The sequence below is a fragment of the Argiope bruennichi genome, chromosome 4 (genome assembly GCF_947563725.1).
Source record: "Argiope bruennichi chromosome 4, qqArgBrue1.1, whole genome shotgun sequence".
NCBI lineage: Eukaryota > Metazoa > Arthropoda > Arachnida > Araneae > Araneidae > Argiope > Argiope bruennichi.
Window position 1 is genome coordinate 66573427 of NC_079154.1, and position 19605 is coordinate 66593031.

Sequence of the window (19605 nt, forward strand, 5' to 3'; positions counted from 1 at the left end):
TTTCCGTACATCAAAATAATTAGGACATTACTAGTTCTTAATTTGCAGTTACTCTAAAAAAATACGATTGTTCTGCCAAAGGGGCAGCAAGGAAGATTTGATAATGAAAACCATTGATAAAATCTTGAAATTTCATAAAAGTGAAAATTATTGTGTAAGAATTTAAAGCATAATAAATTGGTATTGTTTTAAAAGTTTTGGTTTATTTTTTAGATTAATATTTTAAATATTACTGCTCCGTATTTGCAGATAAATGATAATAAAATATAGAATTATCATATACATTGTCTTAAAGGCTATCATAAAAAAAGAACATCTATAAGGTATTGAGGATGAAAATAAAAAAAGGCGAGCAAATGCAGTTAGGGAATATTATGATGGAATTTCCTTTACGTATAAAGATGCAGCTGCGGCAAAGAATATTTATAGCCTAATGACAACATTCAGTATGTCTGATCTGGAATGACATTTATTGAAATAAAATCCATGCATTCAAATCAGCAGGAGGAGAGAAGATTATGTTAAGAATTTTTTTTCAAACCATTTTTCTAGAAAGGACGTTTGTAAAGACAGAGAATACCTAAGCAAATTTATAAAATATAGTACCGTTTTATCTTCTTTCAATTTGCTAGAAGTCCCATTACAGGCATGGGGGAGTAAAGAAATATTTCAGCATTATATTTGCCAAAGTCTTTTATATAATGTGTTAAGATATTGCCTTTTCCACGAAGACGATGTCCAAATCTATGGCATGAATTCGTGAATATGTAGTTTGTGGGTATGAGAGTTATGTGTATCGTTTTATTTCAGATCCGGGTACGACTCTAAATATTAACATAAAGAAATCAATGAGACTTGTTTTTGATAGTGAGAATCAGTATCCATACAATAATTTTCAGTCCTTTTTATGAAAAAAAAAATGTGCAACTCTGTATTTTATTCGTCTTTGTACTATTGGTGCTTATAGAAAGTACTAAAGATTTCAAGAACGATTCTCTTTGATTTCAAACTGCATAAGATGCCAAACATTATTATTAATATCTGGAAAATCAAGTCCCGCTTGGCAGTTTTTTGTTTGTTTGTAAAATTGTATTTTTTCGGAGAAAATATTTAGATACGAAACACATATTGATTACATATAAATATTTTTCAATCTTACCTACAAATGAACTAATAATTTAAATTAAAAAGTCATGAATGCACTTAGTTTAACATGTTATTCGAACCAATCTACTATAATATAGTATTCATTTTAAAGTTTAACAATCATTACTTTATTTTTGAGCTTATGCTCAGTTGTACCATTGATGAAAATGGATCTGAGATGGAGCTAAATGAAATTGTCAGTGGGAGAGTAGATAGAAAAAGACTAATTGTTAGTTACAAAAAAGTGTTTTTGTGTATAAAATCACGCTTTTTCAGGAAAGACACCTATATAGATAAACTTAAAAGGCAAAACCTTATCTAAATATAAAATGTGGTCCAAATCGTTAGAGCCGTTTCCGAGATACACGATATATATATATATATAATAATTATTATTATTATAACAGTCAGATATGTACTCTGGGAAAATGAAAAAGTGAAGCCATATCATTCTGATGATCATAGTTTCTCTTCTAGCTCTAAATGCTTAACCCTATTATTCTTGTATTTTGAAGACATTGTCCGTCATTCAGAATATATTGAGATACTGTTTAATGTACTTTTCTAATAGGGTCAAAATGTTTTCTTCAATATGGCGGGTTACAAGTTGTTCATAGATTAATATCCTAACTTTGCAGGGCTATTAAAAGAATATAAAAAGTATAACTTAATTATTTATCGGAAATCCAAAACAACAGTTTTGGCGCAGTATGAACAAGAATGACTCTTGCGTCAACAATAACAACCAAAATAACATTTGAAAGTTTAAATTCGACACATTTTTAAGTCGCCAAGACTATGGAATCATTAATTTGGCATTCATTCAAGTGTCATTAAAATATCTGTAAAATTTTCTTCCTTACTATGAGACGATAAACCCCCGGTGGGCACCTTGAAATGAGGATGAGATGCTTCCGGCATGGTGGTTGGATCTCGCCACCCTGGAGGGTACAAAAATAGGTGGGGGATCTGACTCCTCCCATCGATGACGGGACGTACTTCCTTTGGGGAGGGTTGTACCTTGGCTGGTGATGGCCCTTAGGACTCAACCCGTCATTGTTGCTGTTGCGGCGGTCCGGTCATTCAGTTTTATGGTTTAAATCCGAGTGCTTTCGTAGCGAGTCGGAGAGTCCGATAGTTAGTTGACTTACTATGAAACGAACAGTGCAGGGAAGCAACATTACAGATTCGTTACAGCGAGCAATAAATCACATTTGTAAAACTTTTAGCGTTCACTCTAACAGCCACTCGTCTATCGCCATACACACATATCTGCAACTGTTCAAAATTTCACACTAGACATGCAGTAAATGTGGTATGAGTTGTTGACCATCTTGACATCCTTTCGTAATTCTGGAGGAATTCGCATTGAATTTAAAACATTAATTTTGATTTTTGATTTTTAATGAATAACAAGGTTGTATTTTATTATTTTTACTATCCCTACAAAGTTGGGATGTTCATTTATGAACTTCCTGTATGATATGTTAATAAATTATGCTCAAATAATGCACGTGCAGAATGTACAGCCCCACAAAAAAGTATCTTGACATTCTTCTTTCCCTTAATCTAACTACAGCACAATAATACTGTAAATACCTATCCGGTAGAAATATATTCTTTATATGCATATGAAAAAATTCTTTTTCTAAGGTATCGTCTCCATATTTAGATTTACATAAACTCAATCTTTTCAAATTGCAACACAGAATTTCGAATTCATATCTGAATTCTCTAGATTAAAATAGCCCAAGTACTTATAACGCATCATAATACTGAGCAAACAGTTGATGAGGTATAAAGAACTGAAAATTAGAAATCCTAATATTAAAAGGTAGTTCCCGCTTTCTTTTTCAATATATTTCAAATATGGCGAATCTTTGAAAATAATTCTGTTTATGCTTTAAATTACTTAATAAGTAAAACAAAAGTTACATATTTTTTTAAAAAATTGAAGCATATTTTATATTTTTAATTAATTTTTAAATTTCCAAGTTAAACATTTCAAATATAAACTCATTAAAATTTTAAGCCGGTCGAAGTTAGAACCTAAAACATCACTATTTCAAATGTTATATGTTTCCGTGAAATAGTTTTCAAGATATGTAGTAAAAACCAAAAACTTTTTTTTGGTTTAAACCAAATCTTTTGAATTTGGTATTTTTGGGGGAAATCTCAACTTCGCAAAAGTATTCTTTGGTAGAAATAAAAAAAATTGTTAAAAAGGAAAGGAAAACAAAACATGTTTTTTAACACTGCTTTAAGATTTTGCTTCTTTTCAAAATAGATGTCAGGGTGGGAGGGAAAAGATCAATGACTGTAACAAATTCTATTCTGCTTTCATTTCAAGCAAAACTTTGCTTGAGTCGCATGGAAGCCAATTATAACAGTAGAAATGATTTATAAGATTTTAAATTAATGAAAAAAATACAAAAAGGACAATTCAGTATCAAGTGCGATATTTATATAGAGTGAAAGTATGAATAAATAAAACATTATTGATAAAATAGAAAAACATTTTTTGGTTCGTGAATAATCGTGAGAATAATGCAAGCTTCATAAAATACCTTTAAAAATGAACGAGCATTTATAAAAATTTCATTAACTTTTTCTTATGTAATATGCTTTATAGTAAAAAGAGATTTAGAACAACAAATTCATGGAAATGATTTAAAGTGTCATTTGGTGGAAATTTTAACGCTCAAATCGAAAATCGAAACGCTATGACTTCATTTATATTTCAGTTATAAAGGTACATTTTAGAAAATAAATATATGAGTTTTCGTTTTTAGCTGCTCCAAAAACTCTTAATTTTAGCTTGTTTTATTAATATTAATTGCTAAATGTATTCAAAACTTTGGATTATTTTTAAACAAAGTGAATGTCTAAAAAGTTATTTATATGTTCTTTATCAAAGCATGGATATAGATTTCCTATTTAATCTTGCTAATAAAGGTAAATATAAAAAAAGTAATTTTTTTAGAGAAAAGTTAATATATAAATTTATATCTTGTCGTTAAAATTACCATATTAACGACTGAAACGAAAATTTTAATAAAATAAAATATTAATAGAATGCTATTTGTTAATTTGCGCTTATTAATTCCTTATTATGCCTTAAAAATTTTTCTTATATGTCTCCGATTATTTTTAATAGATTTATCTAAAATTTTAAAACTGCGATTCTTATTCAAGCGGAATTAGTTAAGAGACGGGAAAAAAAAAAGATTTGTTATTGGAAAATGTGAAGATTATTCTTATATTTTTTCATCATCATGTTTGGCTAAACAGCCCATGGTAGGCCAGTGTCTTCCTCTGAATTCTGTTCCACCGCATTCTACTTATGTGCGCCAGTTCTTTCCAGAATAACCAGGAAGTCTTTCTCCACTGACTTCATCCATGCCATTTTGTGTCTACCCCTTTTCCTACTTGTTAGAGGTTTATCTAAAAGAATTTTTTTTTTAATATGGAATCATCATCTTTTCTAAATATATGGTCCACTCAGATCATCCAATTTATTTTTATGAAGTTTAAAGTATCTGTCCCTCTTTAGATTTTATATAACTCAAAGTTATATGTTCTTCTCTCCAAACGTTATTGATTTTTATCCCACCAAGAATGGCTCATAGAATTTTTCTTTCGAAAATGGCTATTTTATTAGGCTTATATTTATCTAAATATAAATATGTAGATGGCCTCTTGTGCGAATGCAGTTAACATAATTTTAAAGAAGACATTTTTTTTTTTTTTTTTTTCAAATCAAATGTCATTTTTTCCATGAATATTATATTTATAGATTACGAGTAATAACAAGTATCCGGATACTTTATGACGAACTGTACAATGTGCTGTACTCTGAATCTTTCATTCAAAAGTTAATTTTAGTTTCTTTCAGATGTTAATAATTTTCTTTCAAATAATTGAAAAATCTTATATTCAGCTATTGGGTTGTAAAATTCCTATGAAATCAATAATAATTTTATTAGAGCTATCAGATACATCAAGAGTTTAAAACTAACTAATCATTTAAAAAAAATTAAGTAATTAAATCAACCAGGATCATTGTTGAAAAGGTCCTTATATCCGAATGCCTTCTCCGAGAAAATTTGTAACTACTTTTTTATGCACTTTTTAAGCATTATTTACAGTTTCAAAAACACCGCATCAAGGCGAATCTAAAAGAAAATATCATTTTCTGATAAGTGAAACTATTACAGGAGTTTCAAAAGATTATTCAAATAAAAGTATTTACAAAGAAAAGAAAACGTTGAATCATTATCAATTATTAATCAATATAATATATAGTATTTTATAACCAAATATTTCTTTCATTTCGAAAACATATAATCGATAACAAGTAAATAAACTGTTTATTCTGGATCTTTTACTGTCTATAAATTTTTACCATTTACTACAGTCCCTCAAAAAAAAGTATAAAATAAGAAAATCATTTTTTTTTTCAGGATGAAAGTGACTTGCGAGGAGATTCTTTTACATTATTTGTCGCCCACGGAGTTTGTGGATTCGCCCGAGTGGGAATCTTGCGCATCCAATACAGATAAACGCTTCCAGGTAATTTGATATGACAGAACCTTGTAAACTATACATATACGAGAGTAATATATCTTCATAATTTCCGTGTGTACTCTCAAACCAATGTACATGTGCATTATTAGCTATATAATAATACTAAAGAACTATAGTTGCGAGAAAGAATATTAGCGTGCGATCTTTGGCGATTCCTAGCAGGGATGTGACTCATACGAAAACAGCAGATTACCGAGTGTATTTTGAATTCCTTTTGTCGACCTTGGAACAAAATTTTGATATTGTACTACAACTGTAGTCAGAATATTGTATTCCAAATTTCATTTATTTAAATCTGAGTTATCCCGTTTAATGCATATAAAAGTACAAAGCAGGTCAACTCCTAGAAAAGTTGGTTCCAAATCCCTACACTTTAAATGCAAAATCTGTATACCAAATTTTATCTACAAAGTTTTAATCATTTAATGGTTATTTTGTTCACTTGTACTCAAAAACCGGATACATAGTCCGGTTTTTGAATACAAATCCAGTACCGGGCACTTCCTCTGGCTGGATTTCGTTCAAAATTTAATAGAAATCTCATAGGTTTGGCACAAAATACATATACCTAACTTCAAAACTGAAAGCATTTTTTAATTTTCACTTTCACAGACAACATAACAGATTTTTCTGTCTCGGGAAAGTCTGAAACTTGAAAATTCGCAAAATTTTCGAGGCAGAATTTTTTGATGATTATAATACTTCCTCTTTGTAGACTTATTATAGGAGAAATTAAAAATGCAATTGTTCAGATCAATAAAAGAGTTGGCACTTAAAAATTTTTGGATAAATATATTCTGAATTATATCTTGGAATTTTTCAGTATTTTAAAACGAGAGCATCAAATTTAACTGGAATGGTACAGGCTTAAAACAAAATACAGAATGGTTGATTTTTGACCAAAAAAAATTATGTTCTAGTTAATTTTTGAAAAATTCATTTAAAAGTTGAAATATTAAATGCCTTTCTTTTATAAAAAATATTTCTTTAAACTTTTTTCATAAAAAAAATCACTAAAGAATGACCAGGCATAAAAAAAATGGAAATATTAGGAATTTTTCAGCGAGCTATGTCCCTAAATATTTAAATGACGTAACCTATTTGTTTAGGTAAATTTATAACGTTTATATGTCATTCATCTAAACTAATAGGTTTCGAAATGTATCACTAACATGTAAAAACAGACAGCGCTAAAAGATAAATCATTAATAAGCTCTCACTGAAATAAAGAATCCATAAAGAAATGTACTAATAGAAATATTGCCATCATGCATCTTAAAAATGGAACTATGGCATGTAAAAAAAGGGCACATCAACAGATACTTCATGCAATGAACTCATTCATATGTTATTCCATTCGTTTGATGAATGATCGTATGTCATTCATCAAAACTGATAGGTTTCGAATGTATCACTAACATATAAAAATAAATTAGACAGTACTAAAAGGTAAAGCATTAGTAAACTCTCACTGAGATAAAAGAGTCCATATATAAAAGCACTGAGAAAAATACGACCACCATGCATTGGACTATGACATGCAAAATATGGGCACATTAGTAGATACTTCATGCAATGAACTCATCCATCATCAAATGGAAAATGCAGTCTTTGGGGGTGCATCGATTAACGACAATATTTTTACTGTGCCTCAAATGACCTGGAAAGGAAATACTGAAAATGTTGACTTTCTATCAATAATTCTCTGACGTCTACCTGCAGAAGAATAAAGTAGAGAGATTAAAAAGAAACCAACTGTACTATTTTCAAATATAGAAAAGTTTTTATAACGTTTAACTTGGAAGATGATAATAAAAAGAATATGATTAAAATTGTTGTTCTTGCTTATCCTCCATGGGTTGAATTCCAATTGAAATCAAGTTCAAGAAATCGGGAAGGAGGGGTGCACTAGCTTCTGAGGGTAAAGACCCCTGAGTACCCGAGGACAGAAATCTAACTTTAGCTCATATGAAGATGAAACTCACAATCTCGCTTGCACAATCCCTTTTTATAAGACGGGGAGGGGGAGGGGGGCTCTTTCACACATCTCACGGATAGAACACAGGGTAGAGAACAACCATTCCAGTACTCGACCCGGGGCACCCAGATCACGGCGAAGACGCGCTATTCTTTAGCCAGGAGGCCGGCTGACTAGAAAGTAAAATAAATATCCAATTGAAAAAAATTGCCCAAGTTAAATTTTTTTTGTTTGTCTTCATATTTTCAGGTTACTCTAACCGCTATCGAGCCTTGCAAGCTCTTATGTTGGGGCCGCAAGGAACTGTTAAGCCTACTGGACGGCAATCCTTTTCTGAAAGTTGTGATGCACCACCTTATAGGCAAGGATATCACGCACAAACTGTACTCTTTGAACGAGCAGCATCGGTTTCATGATAAGCAGCCGTCTCTCGCCGATTCTTTGGAGTTCTGGAGGAGCCCACCGGTCATCCGCAGCCACTCTCTGGACATGCTGCATACAGGCAGGAGGGGACAGGTCAGGTCCCTTACCTGGCAGAAACCCATGAGAAGAGAACGCAGGACGAGGTCTATAGTAACTGAGAATCTAGGTGAGTCAGACAGTCATAGAAGTTTAGAAAAATCAATTAAGTGTTCAATCATGATTATGTCTTTTAAAATTAAGCCAGATATTTCAATAAGTTTACTTACAGAATTTTGTGGATTTATCTTTGAGGATTCATTAGATATATTGTAACAAGAATTATTTTTCTTAACAAATTTGTAAAGGCAACAAAGAAATCAAAGACGCAAAGGAGATACAATTTGATAAAAATCTTCCATTGATAAGAATCTTCAGTAGTGATATGTTTTTAGATGAATTATTAAGTTGAATTTTCTTAATTGTATGACTAAAAGTTACTGGGGCTATATTTAAGTTACAAATGAAAAGATGAATTGAAGGAATTGTATTTGGATTGCAGACTCTATATAATTTAATTTCTGTTGCTTAATTGAATTCTCTTGAATATTATTTTTACAATGATAGTCTTTATTATGAATGTTTCAAAAGACGATAAATAAATTACATTCTTTTTATTTCATAATTTTGCAAATTAAATACCAATATTCTTTGGACTATTTAAGTTGTTTCGCTTGTTCGCTCAAAAATGATCTATGGAAAATTGCACTTATCTATAACTAATGGGAGCAATCACTCCCAAACTTTTACTTATAATCTGTAATAAATATACTTGTAATTATCAACCTTTCTTTATTGGTGATCAATAGTAATTGGAGAGGCTATTAATGTACAATATTTAGAAACTGTTTTGGAGATTAATCCTCTGTTGTGGTTACGACACAAGCATCAGGACATCGAATGCGCATTTTGGTTTTCTTTCTCTTCCGAACGACTGAAACTAAAGTTTAGTTCATAATTACCATTGTAGTCAAAAAATCACGTATCAGATTTCAAACATTTCAACCATTGCAATTTTGTGTTATCACTTTTACATGCTTGTGAAAGTATAGATAGACTGATGGTCAGCTCTTTGATGGTTTACTTCATGTACACTTTAGACGTTAAATATGTGTGCCTATCAATACCTATAAAATTTTATTTATCTATTTCTCTTTGGCAACGGCAAAACTTATCATGTTAAGATATTTTCGAAGAGTCAGTGAAACCAAATTTCTTCTGAATGGATTTCACTCAAAATTTGATGAATCTACAATTTTGGTGTAAAAATCGTTTGTCAAATTCGATCCATCTAACGCAAAGTCGTTTTTAATAAATTATCGTGTTCACAGACAGGCATAATTCACAAATGTATTTTTAGAATTCACGTACGTTCTAACAGTTAGATATTCATCAAAATTTCTAATTCGAAAAAAATGCTTACGTATATTATTGCAGAAGTATAAATGTTATGTTTCCCGGAGTAGATTTACAATGGAAATGAATCCAGTGTTCACATTTGATAGGATCCCGTTAAATATAGCTGTCAACTAATACATTAAGTATACATTGTTAATACATTGTCAAATAACAGCAGTTAAATACAGATGTGGTCCAACGGTTCATGAATTTCAAATTGCCTTTTCAATTACTTATTCTTGAAAGTTACTGGAAACTATATACACTATGTACGGTCATTTTGCTTTGGGAGTAAATTATTACGCTACTCCGGCATCTTCCAGCCCTACATTCCGCCACACAAGTCAAGCAAGGCTTACATCAATTAATTACGAGATGACATTCAACAGCGCCACCTGGAGTAATAAATCTATAATCGTCTTTGTATATTTAATAGATGGTACTACCACCTATAAATACTTTTTTCATGGTTCATGATAGATATCAAAGATAGAAAAAAATAAGAAAGAAAAAAATAAAATTGAGCATAAAGTAGGTGATACGATAATAAATATAAAATAGTAAATGTACTTCGTAATGAATAATTAATATAAAACACTTAAAAGTCTAATGGATAATGATTTATTCATTTCAGGAGATTCTCGCACATCCAATTTCTCAGACCCGGGTCCGATGCGGAGCAAGAGGAAACTAAAGCAGCTTCAAGAAGATGAATTGCAGAACGAAACGCCAGTCTGAACGACGAACCTGCCGTCCATTGCTTCACACTCGCGAAGGAAGCTTGTGCAGACAAGAGACTGCATTTCATGTGTGTGTGAGAGATAGAGAGAGAGAGAGAGGAAGAAAGAGAGAGACAAATGACTCTCGGTATTTTTCAATAAAACATTCGAATTGCGATGAACATTAATGGGATATTCTAACAGACGTGCTCACTGACTTTCTGAGTGCATTCGAACAATAATTTGGAGAACTCCAATGACATAAATATCGATAAATAGACTTGTGGAATGAGTGTCAGTCTCTCGCTTTGTCAGCTTCTCAACATGCGTTTTTCCCGTATATACTTGATTTTGGAAATGTCATCTATTTCAAAGTGTTCACGGCAAAGAAAAGATATTAATTGAGGGGAATAAAGACTGTATTATAGGATAAAAAAGTCATGGCATAAATCAGATAAAACTACGGAGATTTCAGCAATTTCTTTGTCTTTTCATGTACTGCATGCAACGATGATCAGATGATATTTTCAATCTTTCCCTTTTCGGCATGTTTCAATTTTAACATACTTACTATTTTTGCGCCGTTATTATACAAATTATGGTAAAAGTTTTAATATAGCTTAAATTTCCTCACATTAATATATCACTATTATAAAAATTGATGAGCAACAGCACGAAGAAAACCATAAAATAACATTCTATCTTTTTATCCTCAATAATTTTCTTATAATAAAACATTTTGGAATAAGAATACAAAATAGTACTTGATTACAAAATTTCCTGGTAGCTGCGCTCTAGTAAGAACTGGATATTTTCCTTAAATAAAAAAAATAAAAAACGCTCTTTTATTTAAAAATATCAAAAATTGCCTGATGGATATTATTTTCGTTTTGCAATCTCAAGAAACTTTTCTTTTTAAAACTGTTCCTGTACAGAAAGACGTTTTTAGTGAAAGCAATCAATCGCCTCTGGGTAGTTTCCGAGCGAAAAAGTGTGTGACTTTTTACTTTTTCAGTGATTTACGCTGCACTAACTTTCTATAAACAGCTTTTTCATATATAAAGAAACTATATTTTTACATCAATCAATTTAATTTTCTAGGGATATTGCCCTTTTTTTCATAATCTTCATGTTTGAATGCAAAGCTAGATTTTTAATTTTGTTTTACGACATTTTTGTCAAAAAATCTGCACTATGCAATTTATCTACAAATGCGTGCTGGTTTTCAAACAAAATAAATTTTTGTACTTTTTCTCAATATGATGAAACAGATTTTTAAAATTTTCATTCTGATTAATATTTACAGTACAAGAATTAATATTCTAAAATATATGGTTGGAAAAAATTTAGCAAAATAGTCTTACCGCAGAAAAACAAAAATTATGAAATAATTTTGATAAAATTTCAGTCTTCATAATGATGAGAAAATTTCAGTTATATAATTTGTAAGTAATTTTAGAAACAGAAGCAATTTTCGGTGAATTTTTTGTAATAATAAATTTTAAATATCAAGCTTTTATATATATTTCAAAAACTTTAAGCATTTTTATCTACTTCTCGAGTTTATTTTATGCTTATTTGTAAATTGAATAACTAAACAGACATTTTTATTGCACTTTAATCTTTCTCTATTCATTTGAACGTCAGTTTCTATTTCATACCATTTACACATCTACAAAGTAATTCATACAGAATGTACTAATTACGGAAATGCCTTATCATCTTAGAAACAATCAGAAATCTCTGTTTTTATCATTGAAATTTATTAAATGTCGGCCAGTAACAACAGAGAACTATTTCATAAAATATATTCGGAAGTTTTCTGAAGAATTTTGATAAACAAAATTCTTTGGAATGCCATCATATAATTTAGAAAGATAAATCTCAAAAAAATGTTAGATATATTTCATAATTTTATATCAGCTTTGTTCCTTTAGTTTTTGAATCACATGACTGTAACGCATGCGGATTGCTGACAAAGCGAGTCACTGCAAGCCAATCACAATCGCAGGAACTTGTGACGCGGTCTATGCAAAGTATTTTGTGAAAGAGTAGTAGCGAGGAGATTGTACATAGGCTGTAAGTGCTTAGTTATTAGAGCAGAAAAATCGTTAATTTTGAACACAACGGAATAACAGAGCAACGAATCTATTTTGCCTAATTTCCTGTCCCCTGATTGGTTTGGAGAGCGAAACGCACAACGATGGAAACTCAAGATAAAGGGAAATGCTCAGAAGTTTTGGAAATGTTTCAGTTTCCAAAAATAAAAAAAAAGCTTCTTTTTTCTACGTAAAACTCATTTGAAAATGTTTATTGCATGTATTTTTGGTTCCCTCAGTGTAATAAAGGAACATTTTGTTACAAGGTTTTTATTTGATTTCGAAATTTTAAATTCCCTTTTACAATGCATGGTCTATATTACTTCAATCCAACGGAAAATCCGAATAACAAATTTACGACAAAAATGGCTGCTCCACATGCCGTCTTAGGCTACAAACTGCTTCACCTAAGGCCGGATAATTAAATAGGAAAAGCAGACAATTGTTTAGAAATCCCTCATTTCTAGTGGGTAATAATAAATTAGAAAACCCACATAAAATCGAGAATTTTTTAAAAAATATTTTAAATATATTAATTTTACATTAAATATTTATTTATTTTTAAGTGTCTTACACTCGAACTCTTTCAAATAAAATTAAGTATCGTTTAAATTCAGAAATATTTTTTCAGCATTTCTAACTAATTATCTTTTGCAAGTTTTATGTTATAATATTTTATAATTTTAACAACATATGTATTTTTCTTATAATTAGAAACTTCCAATTCTATAATTAAATGACATTTAAATAATGTTAAAAAACTTTTATCATTTTAACTATCATGTTTAAAATTATTTTTCAATTGTAAATTTGATTTTTTTTTATAGGCTAAATTCAACTTAGTTGAAAATGACCCGAAATTAAATATTCTCTTTTTTTTTTCAATTTATAAAAACTTACTACTCAAAACTATTTATATTATAATTAAAATGATTAAAACTAAAATCAACAGAAAAATATCTGGTTTTGGAAGTTGGATATAGGATAGACGGCTCCGAGACTTGCATTACATGATGTTCCCTAGAGTGTTTAAAGTCCGATACTGGGTTCACCTGGAATATTAACATGTTTAATTTCAATGCAATTACTCATGTACGGTTCTCTTTACAGAGTATATGTAATAATTAAATTGTAATAGACTTAAAAACGTGTTATTTTAAAAACATTAAACTGGCTCTCACTCTTTTTACACATGGTCGTTCTTAAGGAATTCAAATTCTTTTACATCGTAGATCATCAAAAGCATAACTCTGTAGGTAATCTATTTTCTAACAGCGCGCCTGTCTTTTGAGATAGTTTATTTCCTTATTTCTAATTCAAACTGCGTAAATAATAACAGAATCTTTCTTTCTTATCATTCAACAGAGGAAGAAAATTCGATTTGAAATAAAATATTTCATGAAATTATGAAAACTGATTACATTTTATTGCGATAATCAATGCAAGCTACTGTTAAAAATTAAATGTAATAATCTATTTTTTTAATTGCACATTGCCTTTTGCGGTAGTCTAACCTCAATTTCTTATTTTTCCTTCAAACTGTTTAGGCAACAGAATCTTTTCTTCTTATTTTTCAACTTTGGAAGAAAATTCGATTTGAAATTTAATATTGATATAGCTATGATAACGGATGGAATTTTATTGCGACAATAAACATTACTGTTAAATTAAGATTTTTTAAAAAAATTAAATTTTAGAATGATGCAAAAATTGTTTAATACAAATATATTTTCTGGAGTTATCGTGGGAAAATGTCAACACCTAGCTTAATTTTTAATTAATCAAAATCATCCCCTCCCTCTCCAATGCTTGCATTTCTTCTCTCCACATTATAAATGTACACAAATTTGGTAACTCTAAATTAAATGATATAAACACGAATAAATTGAAACATACACAAAATTCTTAAAGTATGTTTTATCATGTAGATGGTCATTCTTGGCTATAAAATAATACATAAGAAAAATAGGAAGTTGTTTTTTTTATCTGTATATATTTCTTCATATAACAGATTTAAATACATTAAATTTCCTCAAATTTGTAAATCAATTTATTTAAAATAAAAAAAATACGCTTAGTCACAGCCATCTTTTTTTTTTCTTTTTATCACGGCTATTTATTTTGATTATTTTGTATAAAAGAATATTTTTAGAAACTGCAAAACTTATGATTACGTTTTAAGAAAGTTAATATTTTTTTTTTTGGTTCCAACAAAATAACCATTTTGATTTCCTTAGTCAACAAGGTGAAAGCTAAATGCGAGAATAATGATATTTATGGCTCGCTTAGGCAATCTTTTTCACGTCAGCAGTAAACAAAACAAACAATTTTTCGCGAACAAATATCATTTCGTATTAAAACTTAAAATCTTTCGAAATTATGCTATTTAAAAAGCAATCTTTTTTGGGGATAGGGGTGTCAAACAAATCAAACTTACTCCATGTTGAAATAGAAGAGAAAAAGAAGTTATATATATATATATATATATATATATATATATATATATATATATATATATATATATATATATATATATATATATATATAAGTAACCAATCTAAAGTTAGAAATATTTTGAAAACGAAACTAAAAGTTTCGGAATTGCAATTAAAAATTGTTTCTTATTCAAACAAAAACCAAAAAAGGAACAGGAAAAGCACCATAGTATTTAGAAAGCGCAAATTCAATAACTACTAATACACAGATAAACTGAGACAAAAGTAAAAAAACCTAGTTAATAGGAAAAAATCAAAATTAAACCAAATAAAAAAAGAAATCCGGCCTGAAGACTTTTTCAAGGGTCACCTTCAGGCAGGGATTCAAAAAAAGGGATTTTTTTCTGTGAAAGAATTCAGACTAAACAGTCTAATAACGATTCCTCGTGACCTGAAAATCCCCTGAAATTAGGCCTAAGAGATATACCATTTTAACAAAAAGGAAAATACAAAACAATAAATTAGAATACAACCACTAATAAGTAAAAATACAACAACAAAAATAACACAAAATAATCATATAATAACTCTCAAACTAGTAATGGAAACAAAAAGGAAAGCACATACCAGCAGCAGGCAATGAAATTTTAAGCTAATGGTTGTGTAACACCTCCAAGCTAACGCATTCAAGATAAAAATGAAACCAAACCTCCAAAAATTAAATCTCCAATTGTTTTTTTATCTATTAATTTACATAAATTAAATTTATTGTTGGCAAATAAAAATGACCAAAAATAAGGTATCTTAAACAGACATGAAATTCACAATATAATCCGATTTTTAAGGATTTTTTTTTTTGTTACAGAAATATTACAATTAAAAGACCTCATCTATCAGCATATCATAATTATTGCAATTAGATTCATTAAGTGATTGCGCTATGTGACAAAGGGTTTTTTTCCCCGTCAAAATACTAAATAAAAATATATATATATATGTATGAATTTGATTTTATAAAAAAAACTTTTAAAATTAGCCATTATAGAGTATAAAATATCTCACGATTATTATAGCTGATTTTTAACAAATATTCTTTTTTCGCTTTTATATCTTTTCTAAAAGATATAAAAAAAACACCCATTGAAACCATCTTTGGTATCCTTAAAGAAGGTCTTAAATCTTATAGAATCATGGAATGGTTCACATTAAAATAGCTCAAATGTAATGCAATATGAGTACATAAAAATTTAAACTGCATTACACCAGTCATTAACAAAATCGATCTCTTTTAAAACTCAGAAGGTTTTTTTTTTTTTTTTTTTTCCCCCCTATTCGACGTAGAAGCCGTTGTTTGATCCACAGTTCTTTCTTCCATTAATCTTCTGCCCATATATAGGATTATGTCATCGGTGAAATAATGATGCATTCTCAATAAAATCCATTTTATGCTGATTCATCGTCGGAAAGAAAATACAAACTTTAAAATCCTGCAAGCAAAGTGACAAGGCTTTTGTTGAAGAATGTGAGAAGCAGGGAAAAGAAACGACAAACATGCATCTAAAAAAATTAAGATAGTTTCTTTTATAACTACTGCATTTCCTTCAAAAAAACTGGTTGAATAAAAGATTTTTTTTTTTTTTTTTTTTTTTGTAATTTAAACTAAAAAAAATAAAAAAAATGCAGCAACTTTTTTACCGGTCTAATTACACAATGAACGGGAAAAAATAATATTGAATTCTTATTGAAAGTTATCAATATGATTACGTTAGAAAACTTTTTATTCCAATATTTATTCGAAGGAAGTAGTTAGTTTTACACTATTCATTACTAAGAACCAGTGCTTAAAGCAATATGGTATGAACTGAATGATTAATATCCCAAGTTTTTCTTTAGGTTTGGAGATTTTTGACAAATTATAACAGCTATTTGTGCTATCTGACCCCCTTCCCAACTTCCATTATAAAGAAATTCACATTTCTAAAAGCCTGTTGTTTTACATCCTCAGCAAAGAACTCAAATTTAATATCGCTAAAAAATTGAATTAATTTAGTAATCTTTGAAGTATCAATAATCTCCATCACGACTTCTTCAGTATAACAGGAAGGGCAATGTAGAACACAATATCAAGACATAAACAAATCGGCAATTACCTGTCTTTTTTTCTTACCTATATGAAACGAATTGATTCTGTTCTTAAATTAAACTGCCGATGCTACCAATTAAGACGGCAAATAAGTTTTTTTTTTTTTAATGATACACGAATGGTAGAATTTATGTTATATTATTCTTGAAGGAAAATTTAAATCATTTCGATATAGATTGTTTTATTTTATAAAATAGCTGAAGTTTCAGCCCAGACTCACTTCACTTAGTCCTCGGAGACATGCAAATTTTCTATACTGTGGGCAAAAGTTGAATGGAATCTGATACTAATCCTTATAAAGAATCACTGCTGCACCATTTGAGAAAATAGGAAGCCTATTTTTAGTTTGAAACTATCTTTTAGGAGCTCCTCGGATTTAATGTCTAAGCATAAGTAGCTTTCATTAATGAGTATTCCTATATATTATATTTATATATTTCTTCCTTTCAAAACTATTGTGCAATTTGCCAACTTAGCAATTAATGATAAACTTTGATAAAATACCTTCTCTATTTTCATGAGCTCTTGAAAATATTTTGACCGAACTAAAATTATTTCAATACCTAATGAATCGTTTTCGTTTGACACTTCCATATCTTAATTTTCAGTCATCTCTACAAATAAAAATAAAAAAAAGGGGGGAAAAAAGCTTTTCATCAGATCTTAAACTATTTGATATCAAATTGTGATAAATTTATATTTGGGTTTTACAGCTTTTGCATATGACACATGATTACATGCACAATATTTAATAATATGGAGAAAAAAAAACCTCTTTTAATGCTAATGAGAGGAATATATAGAAATATGTATAACATGACTATGATACCTGCATTTAGAAAGGAAATTATTTTCATTAAATATTAATTTATAATGATGCAAAATAATGCCTACATAAAAAAATTAAATTATCCCACTGAATGTTTTCTGCCAGATTGATTAGATTTCTTTTAGTCACAATGAAGCTTACTGAAAATAACATCAAATATTTAAAAGTTTTATGTGGGATATTTAAGGGGACAGTGGACATTGAAATAAAAGAAAATATGAAAATTTATTTGTTTTATCATCAAAATATATGTTTACATTTAACTAAAATATCATTATAAAATGTATTACACAATGCAATGAATACTTAAAGGTCACGAAGAAAAAACATCTTAATGACTTTCCACAAAATGAATTCTAATTAGATTTAAATATTTTTTGAAATGTTCAAGATATCTTAATTTTTGTGGAATTTAAATGAAATTGATAATAAAGATTTTGGTAAAACATTAAAACAACACAGGGGCATTTTATAATTCAATATTTTTTAGATAGTTAAGAGTCAATTTTAGTTCAGAAAAACATAAAATTTTTATGAAAATTCAGAGTGTGCATAAAAATATTTTTTAAAAAATTAACATTTAATTGAAATTACAAAATCATACACAATTTTGTTTCAAATTAAATAATATAGCATTCTAAAAGAGAAAAAAAATAACAGAAAAAAAATAAAAATTAAGTCGCCAGGAATATTTTAAATTTTTTTTTAAATTATACCTCTTCTAATTTTTTAAAAATAAAATATTTTATTTGAAAGATATTTTTAAAAAAAATATTTGATGTATCTATATTTTAATACATATGCATAAGATTTCATAACCCTAAACGTATAATTCGCAAAAGTGCCTATTAGAGTCTACCATCCCCTTAAAGCAAACAATTTTTTTTAATGTTACAACAAAAATATTTATGTTAGAACTTCTGAAAGCCCATGAAAGAACTTGAATTTCGAAAATACCAAATGAATTATTCCATTTGGATCTTCAGGATCCAGAATTAAATTTTCTGGTATGGCTAGTGTTTCAATTTTGTTTTATAAAATTATTCTGCGGCATATCTTGAAATATTTAATATGAGTAGTGAGATGATATTTCTGCTGTTTTCAGATTTTTAAGAGTATGTTTCATGAATCATAAGCATACAGAAATATTTGTAAAGAATGATTAGAATAATATTAAATTGTTTATAATAAATATTACTATAGCAATATCAACAACATTAAATCAGAGCTTTCCCACGATTTCTGATAGTAACACAGTAATGAAAATGTTTATAAATTTTGAAGATTGTATAAACTAATTTAATATTTATAATCACTGAGCCTATTCAAATTACAATGATTTTCATGAACTCAAAATCTGGTTATTTACATTCTCCTTACTATTGAATAGGGTCTTAAATAAAATCAATTTTTCTTTGAACCTATAATTCCTAATAATATTTAATCTATACTCATCAAAGTAGCTTATCAAATATGAATATTTTTTTATGTAATAGTAAAGAGGATAATATATTTACTAGATATATTCTTTATATATTGCAACAATGTAAAAATTTCAGCATTTTCACAAATCAGTGTGTGTACAAACATGTATTATTCTGATGCTTAATGAACATAGTTTCATTCTGTTTGAATAAATAATATAATTAATGAATTTTTATGAATAATATATTAAATTTTAAAAATGAAATTAAAAATTTAGCAATTCCAGAAAAAAAGAAATCAATTTTTCATGAAAATGAAAGGAACGAATAAACCTTTGATGAATATTAGACAAATAATCAAAATAAAATCTTCACCAGAAGCTCAGTT

The 19605-nt window shown here is 28.7% G+C and overlaps 1 protein-coding gene across 2 annotated transcripts in view; it reads left to right on the forward strand.

Annotated features, from left to right (window-relative positions):
- Window positions 1-12651, forward strand: part of LOC129966789 (blood vessel epicardial substance-like) — an 86463-nt gene extending 73812 nt beyond the window's left edge. For both annotated transcript variants that reach the window (XM_056081352.1, XM_056081353.1), the window contains 3 exons: window positions 5610-5718; window positions 7961-8300; window positions 10203-12651. In XM_056081352.1, coding sequence (XP_055937327.1) covers window positions 5610-5718; window positions 7961-8300; window positions 10203-10306 — 553 coding nt within the window. In that variant the 3' untranslated portion in view covers window positions 10307-12651. The remainder of the gene's footprint in view (window positions 1-5609; window positions 5719-7960; window positions 8301-10202) is intronic.
- The last annotated feature ends 6954 nt before the right edge of the window (window positions 12652-19605 follow it).